The 12,703-nt window shown below is 33.3% G+C and overlaps 1 protein-coding gene across 1 annotated transcript; it reads left to right on the forward strand.

The window, feature by feature from the left end:
* The first annotated feature begins 10,921 nt into the window (after nt 1-10,921).
* Nucleotides 10,922-12,632, forward strand: LOC141691079 (uncharacterized). Its single transcript, XM_074495824.1, has 5 exons — nt 10,922-11,093; nt 11,181-11,399; nt 11,484-11,725; nt 11,813-12,132; nt 12,176-12,632. The coding sequence occupies exons 1-5, from the start codon at nt 10,922-10,924 to the stop codon at nt 12,630-12,632; spliced, it is 1,410 nt and encodes a 469-aa protein (XP_074351925.1).
* The last annotated feature ends 71 nt before the right edge of the window (nt 12,633-12,703 follow it).

The following is a 12,703-nucleotide window of genomic DNA, read 5'->3' on the forward strand; positions in this document are numbered from 1 at the left end:
ATGCTTTGGAAGGTATATCCTAATATTTTCATCCTCATCCATTACTATAATTAAGAAGCATGATAATGTTATACTAAAAGGGTAAGAAAGGCACCAAAGTAGCCTAGTTCACGTACAAAGACTAGTGGGCTAAAAGAACTACATTTAATATGTATTCCTTAATATCTAACTTAACTAGATTACTAATAACATTGATACAAGACTAAAAAAGCAGGCCTGTATCACAGCACATATCGATACTTATCAATTAATAGGCATTGTATCACAGAATAGTATGAACATATGGTGTTCATACTTCATACATAACAACATAAACAATATATGTACTTATGGTCACGCCCCCGAGTCTAACCCCCTCTCTTCTCTCGCGTTCAACAACAATAAATAATAATGTTCAATAATTATTGCATGCAATTCGTGAATGCTCCCACCATACTTTTTTCAATTTCTGCCTAATCCTTCATTCACTTGTAACTTGTAAACTTTAGTAGTACACTAGTAATACTTAGGGGCCTGAGCGCTAATAGAAGGAATTACAAGAGCCAAGAAAAATGCAAAAACAGTAATCACAAATAGATAAGTGCAACTATATATATAGAACAAACAGATGTTGCCTCCACTTATTTAAAACATATAAATGCAACTATTCTGGTTTTAAAACAGATATGCCTATTATAGAGAGTAACAGCCTTTCATGGTTGACAAAAAAACACATAACATATAACAAAAAAAACACCCAATAGTAAATACTTCATAACATTCATGTATAACAAAACGACTGAACAAAAAACGCAGAATATTCAAAACATTATGCAAATACGCATATAACCCAATACCCCCGAATCGATAACATATAACAAAAAAACCCCAATAGTAAACACCCAATAGTAACATATAACAAATATGCATAACATATAACATATAACATGCAAATACGCATAACATTGAATAGCCCCAAATCGATATCCCTAACATTCATGTATAACAAATATGCATAACCCGAAGTAACAAAGGTTTAATACCTGCAAATCGAAGCTCGACCCGACTGAACAAGCACCAACCCGACTGAATAAGCTCCAACCCGACTGAACCACCTCCAAACCCTAATTTAAATCAAAACGAGAGACCAATTAATTAAAATATAAAAAGAGTAAATTAAACAAAAAGCCCTAATTTCAAAAACCCCTGATTTTAAAAAGCCCTAATTTGAAGAACTCAAAGCCTCAATCGTTAATCGTTAAATCGTTGATTTGCAAGAATAAGAGAGAGTTGAGAGCTTTACGAGAGAGTTAGAGTGAGAGCGAGAGAGAGAGAGAGAGAGAGAGAGAGAGAGAGTGGGTTAGAGTGAGAGAGAGTGAGATGGTTAATTAGACTGAGAGAGTGAGATGGTTAATAATTGAGAGAAGCGGGTAGTTTTACCGCCCAGCTTTTTCACGGGGTTCCGTGTAGATTTTATTAATTTTTGTTAAATAAAAGATTATATTTATGTTTATGTGATTTAAATATATATTATTTTCATAACAAAATATTAAATTTAAATTTTATAAGGATATATTTTAGCATATTAAAATGAATGAGTCATTTATTAATTTAACTTTTATATTTTATAAAAAAAAATCAGTTCATTTGAAAATAAATATAACTTAAATAATTATTTTAAAAATTTTATTGAAATTAGTAATAAAATTGTTTATAAATGACCTAAGGCAACATATCCTTGTATGTTGCTATATGAAACGTATGTTTTTCAAATGTAACACCACTGTGTACCAAAGGTAACATTAAAAACGAAGTGTTTTAGTAGATCAAAACTAGCATACCTAATGTAACATTATTTAGCAACACCCATCTACGAGATGTTCCCGTAGGTCATTTATGGTGTAGTATTCGAATAGTGCATTATGTGCTATTCTATTAGGCATGCGCCGTGCATTCCAGTATTCTTACGAACGGGTTATCATTGAAACCGACAATATACAAGCATATCGTGAATGCAAATATTACAAAGAAGAAGGAATTACACTACATACTAGACAGACTTTTAGACTTATTCTTTCAAGGCTTAATGATAAGAATATTCGTTATGAACTTAATTTGGTTCACCCTCATAGGAATGCAGCTGCACGTCGTTTGGCAACACTTGGCAGACAGGATTCACATGACCTTCTAACATTTGATAGGCCTGTTTCAGATATACAGAATTTCCTAAACATGGATTTAGGTATTGGGCCAGAGCAAGCAAGATTTCAAGACTTTGAAATTAATGATCCCGAACCAGCAAACGATGGTCAGGTTGTGCAATTATAAAAATCTTTCAATTTATGTGAATGTGATATATGTAGATCATGTAAGGAAAACATGTTTGTAAATAGAATAAACTGCATAAATTATTGTTCAATGTCTATATATCTTTTTAATCATCTATAGTAAACATAACATGATAGTAATCCAACATAAACAATCATTCCTATTTAGTTTTTTACGTAAAAGCGTTTATTACTGTCCTCCAACTTGAACGATTACAATACATCATCACAGCATATCCAACTGGAACATAATTTATATATTTCGAGTATAACCATCTAATAATATGTGAAGCTTTCCACTTTCTTCAATCAATATATCAGCAAGAGCATTCAAATTATTAAGATGTTCTTTCCACCCATCTTCAAACTTTTGAAATGCACTTATCATTTCTTATGTGTTCTGTTTGAAGTTTTTCTCATGACCACGTAAAGATGTGGATGTATCACCTAGGAATCTGAATGAATTCCCTATATAAGAATGTGGAATTTCAGTACTACTCTGTGATGACTCTCCACATTTTTTTCTTGATCCATTCTTCAGAGTATTTTTTATTTCGTTGTGAAACATTGAAACTAATGCCATTCAATTTGTAATATAAAGCAATATAAATCATAAAATCAGATACATATTTAAATATTACTTGAATTTTTCCTCAAGGCCAACGGAACGAGCAAACAATTCAGATTGCCTATTTTTCATTGTAGCATACATCTCTGAGTAGAAATTCTTTGCTTCTTCCATGTCATTATTAAAGTATGCGCACGTTATAGCCAAATTTTGCAACTCTTGCTCTGCTACATTCTTTACGCCTGACCATCTCTTCCTCTTTTCACTTTGTGAAGTCATTTTATAATTTGTAGTATACATCTAAATGTAAAAAAACACCCAAAGGTATATATACGTGTGAGTATGTCCAGTAGTTTTGGGACAGTTCTTTTCTAATCACTTAAACAGTTACCACAATTTAGAATAACCAAATGGTAGTTATCAATTTTATTTAGTTTTTCTGATTTCAACATTCATGTTACTCGAATGTTGTGATTCGTCTTTAAAGAATATGCTGATTATCTCCTCATTCTGAGAAGATGTTTTAAAGAATGTTTATCAAAAACCATGTTAGAAACTTTTGGATGTTTCTTGTGTTTTTGTAGATTTTTAAATTAATGGACCAATAATTTTTAATGGCAGGCAGTTTATCCTGTAATTTGATTATTATAATTTTCGTTATGTGGCTAATGTTTAAACTATAAATGTGCTTAAACTATATACAAAAAATAGAACTCTTCATACTATTTGACTACAATATTATACCATTTCTTTATCAAAGCCAAAAAAAGGGAAAAGACGTTATTGAATGATTCGTTGTTAGTGTTTACAATTGATGATATTGGTATACAAATGTTGGTACACATTATCGCAACTTCATGAATATATATCTTTTAAATTTAAAAAAAGATCGTATATAACTAAACTCCATGTGCGTAGCACGGGAAAGATAATTAGTTTATACTACTTCATATTGTTTTGGTGAGAAAAAATGATTAAAAAAGACAGATTAATATTAATGTGAGTTGTACTTCTTGGCCAGTAGTTATCCTTCCAGGCTTCCACCTATTTCCTTGCAAAAATATAAGTTCATACAGATACCTCTAGTCTTTAATTTCCCGTCACTATTTGTCTACTAAATTCATTTGTTTCACCATGTTAAACCCAACTCGAGGGGAAAATTTAAAAAAAATAAAGAGTGGTTCAAAAAAACTTAGAGATAGTCGTTCAAAAAGTCGCATTAAAAGTGTAACTAGTTGTAATGAGGTACCAAATTCTGAAATATAAGATGCTCTCATTCACTTAGCTGAAACAAGAGATGATCCTAAAACACGTAACGATGCTAAGAATTTGAAAAGAAAGGAATTCTAACTTTTGAGTATTTTTTGTTTAGTAGATTATTTGGCATAATTTCTTGTTCTCAATCAATTCTGTGAGCATGATTTTAGAATATGAAATTATAGAACTCGGAGATGAGTTTTTTTTTTTTGCTTGATACTAAAATAAGGTGCCTGATTTTATGTGAGGGGCAAAAAATTTTAATACCACATAGGATATCTTATAACTCAGGTTTGGCTCTGTGTTCAACCCAAGGTCTATTTAAACCGATCGACAATTTTGTGAAACAAATGAAACCCTTCAATTTTGTGATAGCCCGGAAGCCTAGTAAAACTAAGCGTTAATCGTTAATAACGCTTCTTGTACAAAAAAAGTCTTAAAAATTTGAATCCAAATTATAATCTTTGAATTCACGAGAAAAAAATAGAACTTCAACCCATAATAATATAATATATCATCATGGTGTTTACATAATATGGATATAAAACTCTTCGAAAAGAAGTAAAATAAAATTTAATAAAAAAATATTTTTTTATATTAAGATAATGTAATCATGCAATATTGAGTATGATCATGCAAGTTCTTTGTAATCTCCTAAAAGCTACTTTGGCGATATCTCAATTTGGCATAATAATGTAACCAGCAGCGTTATCTTTTCATCTCTTATCATCGTGTCTTTTGCAAAGGCTTCTCCTGCAATCTCCGGTATCGTTGATATCATGCATTAGTTTCCTCCACCGCTAATTAAAGAACTCAACCATGTGTTCCCATCTGGATTTAAAACAAAATACGAATGGTACTCATTTTAACAAAGGAAATGGGATATGACTACACCGTTTAAGTTCCCTTTGTTGGGAGATTTGTTCCATATTGATTGTGGTAAAGGCAGATTGCTACTTCCTCCATCCCATTTTATATGAGTCATTTTCCTTAAATGGATGTCCCAAAATATTTGAAGCTTTCTGTTTACGAAAAAGAACTTTATGTACTTTTAAATACAAATGACTATAAAGACTTTTGCATATATATATATATATATGTTTGAGCACAGCAAGCCAACTTTGACTTTTATTCACAAGTTTATGTCAAAAAAATTAAAATATTCAAAGTGTGATAATTACACATCAAACTAGTAAGAATATTTATAATATAAAATTCTTAAACAATTATCTAGAGCCAAATATGGGGATCAAAAACTGCAACGTTCATAAATAATTTACATAAGCCCGGTACTTCATATATACACCAAAAGTTAGTGATATTCACCAAAGCTTTATATACTCAAAATACAAGATACTGGTTTGAACCAAAAGTTACTCCGTTGCATCAAAGAACAATTACTGAATTTGTAAAAAAGTTGTTTCTTGCTGAATTACATCAACATGACAGTTGATATTTACAGGAAGTACACCATTTTGTGCCAAATGGGATTTACCAATATGAGGCAATTTATAAGAGTTGCTTCCAAGACATTTGATTACTTCCTTCATAAACATCAGCAAAGATAAAAATACCTTATTGATACAATCTGCCGATAACTCATTAAATAATTTTTCAACTGCAGTTATCAACTCATCGATATTCTTGAGTGCTTCTTAATATTGAAATGATTGTATTGATCTAAAAAACCGAGATCAAGCACATTCAAGTCTGGGCTATTCGGTGGTTGGCAAATAAGCTTTATATCAAATCCTTCATGTTTTGCAGCTTGTATAAATTCTTCATCATTGGTACCTATGTGAGGCCGAACGTTATCGTGCTGAATATATATTACAGGTGAAGAGAAAAGAGGTCATTTGTTTTGAATTTCGGGAAAAACTTGTTCAAGCAAGCACGAGAGATAAACATCCTTCGTCACAGAATTACATGCTTTTGTTTCCATTGTACCAGCTGCTCTATTTTTTCTTCTTCTTTGGGCTGGTTCTTTGTGGACAAACGGGAATATAACAATTTTACCATCAAATTGTATTTTGTTAGCATCATCGAATCGGGGACGTGCAACAGCAGCAAAAAACATTACTTTAGAAATAAACCTTTTACTTTTGCATGTTCGAAAGGGATCAGTTTCTTCCGGAAGTAGATAATATTTCTTTGATTATTTTGTTTGGAAGAACCATTTCTCATCAACATGCACGGCATTAAACATATCATCAAATTCAGGATTTGTATTTAGTGATGATTGTTTGATTTTTTGTAAGAAAAAAATTAGTCTAGCTTTTTTGCTTGCATCGGTAATAAAAGGTTTAATGGCACTGATATGAGATCGAATTTCACCTTCTTTAATTCGTCGATGCAAAGTAAACTTGGACATGTTAAGGGCATTCTCCATGGATCTTATATTTTGCAACGGAATCTGTAACACTTCTATAGGATCAAGCTGGTTCCTTTTACTTCCCACTTTCCCTTTGAGATTTAATGAAATATCCGCTGGTAGTCCATTTATAAAAGTTGCTTGAGCTTGAAGCCATAATATTTTTATGATGCTGGTTGAACAACAGAACTTCCTGCTTGCTTCAAGAATTAAGCCTCTTTTTAATTTTCCACGTATTATGTTCTCCAATAAAAATTGAAAGACCACATGTCTTTCATTTTCGGACAATCTTCTCTTTACCATTTTAATGATCAAGAACACACTTGTAATTTACATAACTGAGTTTGGTGTAGAAATTTTGAATAGTTTTACATTTCTAGTTGATGTACAGATAAGAAATGTTAGAAGCATCTAGTTATATTAGAACATTAAACGGCCAAATGAGCTTGTACATGGCGGGAAATATTTGAGAAAGTGTGGGAAATTTGCCGCCACACAAGTTCACTTTAATTTTATAGAGCCGCCAAAGCAACTTGCCAAATCAACTTAACATTATTTACATTTACATCAACATTTTTAGGGTAATAATGGAAGTATCGTTAGTCAAATATTAGTTTCTTAAATTTGGTGCAAATTTGACCAGCTCATAGTTTTCGGGACAGAGGGAGTAGTATGTAAGTGTTAGTTTTGGCTTGTTTTGCCAAACAGCTCCTAAATAAATTAAGTGCATATTAATGTATTTGTAAATTATATTTTTTTTGGAAACTTAAGATATTGGTTTTAAATTAAACGATATCTTTTAAAATAAAAGACATTGCATTTACACAGGATGATATCTATGATAGTTTAGACATCGGTCAGATATTTATTCACCTTTTTCTTGTAGTGAGAATGGACAATATCATACAAATATGGAGTAAATTTGTTCAGTAAGCTCAAACAAACAAGTGCTACTAAAGATATGGTTATAATGATTCATAAAAATCTTAATGGGCTCCCAGAATGGGTATAGAAAATGGCAAATGGGCTACCTTGGTATGGCCTCATGGAAAAGAAAATGGCATATGGGTCTTCCAGTATGGGCCTTGGGAGAGCCATGGTCAGGTGGACTTTCAATATGAAACATAAGTCTGGTCAAAAAGAATGAGGTAACAGATTCGGTAGGTATCGAGGTCGATGTGTGAAGGGGAAATTGGTAGTAATTGTCCCATATCGTTAGTGAGATGGGCAAATTGCTAGTATATGAAGCAGCCACGAGACTTTTGGGAGTTTCCAAAAAATAAATTCGTGCGGGCTCCGCTCAGAGCAGACAATATCATAATATTAATACTACTATGAAGTTAAGGTCTCCTTAACAAGCACAACAAGTGATATCAGAGTTACAGTGGACTTTTATCCAACATATTGCATTGCACTATCTCTTACCAATACAACAAATTTAGAATTCTAGTTGATAATAATATTTACTTTTATTACATCTAATTTATGATTCAATATATAAATTTAGAATTCTACTTGACAATAGAATTCATTTTTATTACATCTAATTTATGATTTTGTCGATTGCGCTGCAATCGCCAGACACGAGATATGCTAGGGCGTGACACAGGTGCTACAGGTGAGAATTTTGTTAGAAAACGACGCCGTTTTGCAGACGAGGCACACACCTTCGTTGTCGCAGGAGAGTTGATCCATTTGAATTGAGAGATGGTGTAGAGGATTGTAGTGAAATAGGTGTTTGGGGTTTGGGTATTGTGTGTGTAATTTGTGCTTGTGTGTGTATACAATACTACTACTACTATTAGAGAGGGGGCGAATGGGGAGAGAGATCGGAATATTATTCCGGTTCATTTTTGGATAAATGGCTAGGGCGAAAAGATAGAGCGGGAATTTAAGGTAGTATTTCGAGGAAGAAATCGAGTTTTAGGAGGTTGCCGGAATATGGTCAGCGGCAGCCGGACGACAGTGACGATTGGCGGCAGCCATGGCTGCAGGTGATAAAAGGTTGAAGAAGATGATAATGTCTAGAGGTTGAAGATGTTTAGTATTTGGGTGTTTTTTTATATTTAAAATGGGGAGTATTTCGGGTTGAATTTGGAAAAATAGGTGGGTAGATTGATAGATCGGTCTATGGTGAGTAGAACTGCGGAAGAAAATTTGTGTTTCAAGCTTGCCGGAATTTGACCGGTAGGAGGCCGGACGGTGATGTCACCGGAAGAGCCATGATTGTCGGTGGTGGAAGGTTGGAGAAGATTATGGGTATTTGGGTGCATTAATGTAACGGATTTTGCTCATTTAATTTAATTACTGATGTCATAATTGTTGGAGTATTTTTGGTATTCATTAAAAAGGGAGTTACAAATCTAGAATCTATTTAATTATTTGATAGATATTTTAATGAGTGTATTGATTAAAGGCTTTTATGGGTGGCCTATTTGAGAGCAGAATTTTGGCCTTTAAGAGGGAATCTTGTGCCAATTATAAGGCTTGTTTTGAGCTAATTTATTGGGCTTGTTTTGTGTCAATTTATCAGGCTTGTTTTGTGCCAGTTAGTGGGCTTATTTTGTGCCAATTTAGTAGGCTTGTTTGTGTCTAACTAATAGTTTGGTTAGATTTTATGTTATAATTATTTATTATATATTTGTTTTTGTTTTATAATTTTATTAATTATTTTTTAATATTTTTTAATATTTTTCTTTGTCTCTTTGGTTTTATTTTCAGGATGGTAAGAGATTTAATGGGGGTTCTCATATTAGATTTAAAACTCAATTATCAACCAAGTTCTCGGATTACAAGTTAATGTTAAAGATATGCGAGATTGTCCGCGCAACTATCAAACACTATTTTATTCTTAGTTTTGTATAATATATTATTAGTGGGTACTCTTTTTCTCCTCCTGAGTTTTTTTCCCACTGGGTTTTACTCTTGAGGGGTTTTAATGAGGCCTAGTTTTGGGTTACTGATGGGACATTAAAGCGATATTGTCTAAGTTTTCGGGAGCACTTGCTTTCTTTTCGGTTAGATGATATACTTTGATTAATGAAGGAAACTATGTCCCTACGAATTGTATTCTTGATTTTTATCAATAGAAATATTTATATTTCTGAAAAAAAATAGGGAAAATAAATTGATAGGTCCCTGAACTATTCGTGTTTTATGTGATAGGTCCCTGAATAAAAGATTCTGCAAACCGGGTCCCTGAACTTTTTCAATTGTTTGCATCAAGTCCTTCCGTTAAGTAGAATTTAACAGACGTCAGAATCTGCCAGAAACTGTCAGTTCGTGCATACGTGGCATTACAGGTGTTAACATGTCATCAGCTTAGTTGTACGAAAATTATAAAAAAATGTAATTAAACTGAAATTAAAGTTTAAAAATACATCACATGACTAGCACATGACTTTTAAAACGTATTTATCTCCATTTTCAGTCGATACTTTAATTATTTTCCAATTACAAAGGGGGTTAGGGTTTTATCAAAGGTAATAAGGGTTTATAAGAAGTGAACTATATTGGGTATCTACAAATATTGTTGATGCTAACATTCATTCTCATCTTTACGTTTACAGATATGGAGGCCGAAGTTACGCTATACATTCATCATGGAGGTGAATTCGTTCATAAGAGTGGTCTCAAGTACTACAAAGGAGGTAAGGTTGAGTTTGTGTTTAATCAGAAGTTGAATGCCTTATATGTTTCCATATTTCAAAAGTTTGTTTGAATTGATCTTGGTTATAAAGGGTTTGGTATTTACTGGCACAAAACGGGTTCTTTGTTTAATGATGTTAACTGTAAATTGCTATGGAATGATACTAGTATAGAAGAATTGAAAGCTTATGCTCTTAGGTCTGGTAGAGTAGATGTGTATGTTGACCATGCATGTGATAATGAGGAGGTAGATTTGAGTAAAAAAATGAGAAATTAGAGGACATTGGTGGAGAGAGTGAAAAAGATGAGAAATTAGAGGATATTGGTGGAGAGCGTGAAAAAGATGAGGAGAATAAAGAAAGTGAGAGTGATGGTGGGAGTGAAGAGAGTGTGGATGAGAGTGAAGCAGAGGAAGATAGTGAAGATGATGATTATAATGTGAATCTTAGTGACTGTGATGAGGAACGGAATGAAGTAATGCAGAGAAAGAAGAAAGTATATGCTCATAAGATCAATCCTACTCAAAGTACTTTGAATGATCTAACAATTCCTTTAAGCACTCTTACAAATCAAACAACTGTAAAAGATAAGAAGAAGGAATTAATGACAGATGAGATCAAAGGATGGGAGAGTGAGTATGATTCTGACTCATACAAGATAGGGGGGAAAGAAAGTAGTGACTGTAGTGACAATGAGGCTTAATCTGTGGTCAAAAAGAAAAAAGTCCAGAAGTGTAAGGGAGTGTACCCTTCATTCAATGTCAGAACCCCTATGAAGAATATAGAATTTGAAGTTGGATTGATATTTATAGATGTCAAGACTTTAAGGAATGCAGTACTTGATTACAAGGTTGAACAGAAGAAGGAAATATGGTTTAAAAAGAATGACTTGCAAAGATTACAAGCAAAGTGCAGGGAAAATTATCCATGGTATTTGTTTGCAAGTAAAATTGATGAGACAGGTCAAGTTAAATCTTACAAAAAAAGAACATAGTTGCATCCTTGTGTACAAGCTAAACTGGTGAGAGCAGATTGGTTAGTCAGAAAGATTGGAAATAATGTTAGAGCAAATCCAAAGTGGAAACTCAGAAAAATTCAGCAACATGTGCATGAGATGCATGGCCTAGTAACTAGCAAAAATTTGTGTTGGAAAGCCAAGAAAAAGGCATTGTCTGAGGTAGAGGGAGAGATTGCTAAGCAATACATGAGGTTATATGACTATGGTGCTGAGCTTATGACATCAAATCCTGGTACAACAGTTTAAATAGGTGTTGACAGAGTGAATGAAATTTCAGTTTTTAAAAGAATATACATTTGTTTCTAGTCATTAAAAGATGGTTTTAAAGATGGTTGCAGAAAGATCATAGGATTAGATGGATGCTTTCTCAAAAGCTTTGTTAAGGGGGAAATTTTAGCTGTAATTGGAAGGGATGGTAATAATGGAATGTTTCCCATTGCATGGGCTGTGGTTGATGTTGAATGCACTGAAACATGGGAATGGCTTATCAAACTACTTAGAGATGATCTAGAGCTGCAAAATGGAGCAGGCTATACTTTAATGACTGATCAGCATAAGGTATATTACAATCACTTGGCTTACTTACTTTTTTTAATTATCTTATGAAGTACTGTATATTGACACTGTAATGACAATTATTTGCAGGGATTGAAGCATGCCATAGAAAACATCCTCCCAATGGCAGAACATAGGTGTTGTGCAAGGCACATATATGCAAATTGGAAAAAATATCACCCTGGAACAGCTCTGAAAAATTTATTCTGGATGGCTGCCAAGTCACATACTATTGAAGAGTTCAACATGCACATTGATGAAATTAAAGGTATATCTCTTCTTGCACACTATGATTTGTTGAAGACAGAGCCCAGATATTGGAGTAGATCTTGTTTTGATACAATTACAAAGTGTGATATGGTAGATAATAACTTATCAGAGTGCTTTAATAGTTGGATTGTGGAGGCAAGGTATAAGCCTATTTTAGAGTTATTAGATGATATTATGTTGCAGGGAGAGGATTTATAGAAAGAGAGACTGGATGCTAGGTGTTGAAACTGATTTATGTCCTAGGATAGTCAGAAAGCTAAATTATAGCATTGAAGGGACTAGATTTTGTAAATCAACATGGGCTGGTGGTGATGGGTGTGAAGTAAGAGACATTGATGGGGGTCAATGGGTGGTGAGTATGGTTCAAGGCACATGCACTTGTAAAAGGTGGGAATTAAGTGGCATTCCTTGCACTCACTTTGTGCTTCCAGAACTGAATGATCTTCATCATACCACTGGAAAAAACCACAATACTTATCTTTATCCTTGTAAAGTGGACAACCGAAAAATCTCCGTCGTCGACTATTTGGTTTTTGAGACGTCTAAAGCGGATATTCAAATCCGCATTTGCAAGCGAATGGTGCTTTCGAAACCACCATCGACTTCATTGTGCTGCTACTTCCGCTTGATTTCATCTTAGTCGACCTGTCAAATTTTTTTTCCCAATTTATGTTATTAACCCTAATTCAACATATAGAGATAGTTGTGTGT

Source organism: Apium graveolens, chromosome 10, assembly GCF_009905375.1.
Source record: "Apium graveolens cultivar Ventura chromosome 10, ASM990537v1, whole genome shotgun sequence".
Taxonomy (NCBI): Eukaryota; Viridiplantae; Streptophyta; class Magnoliopsida; order Apiales; family Apiaceae; genus Apium; species Apium graveolens.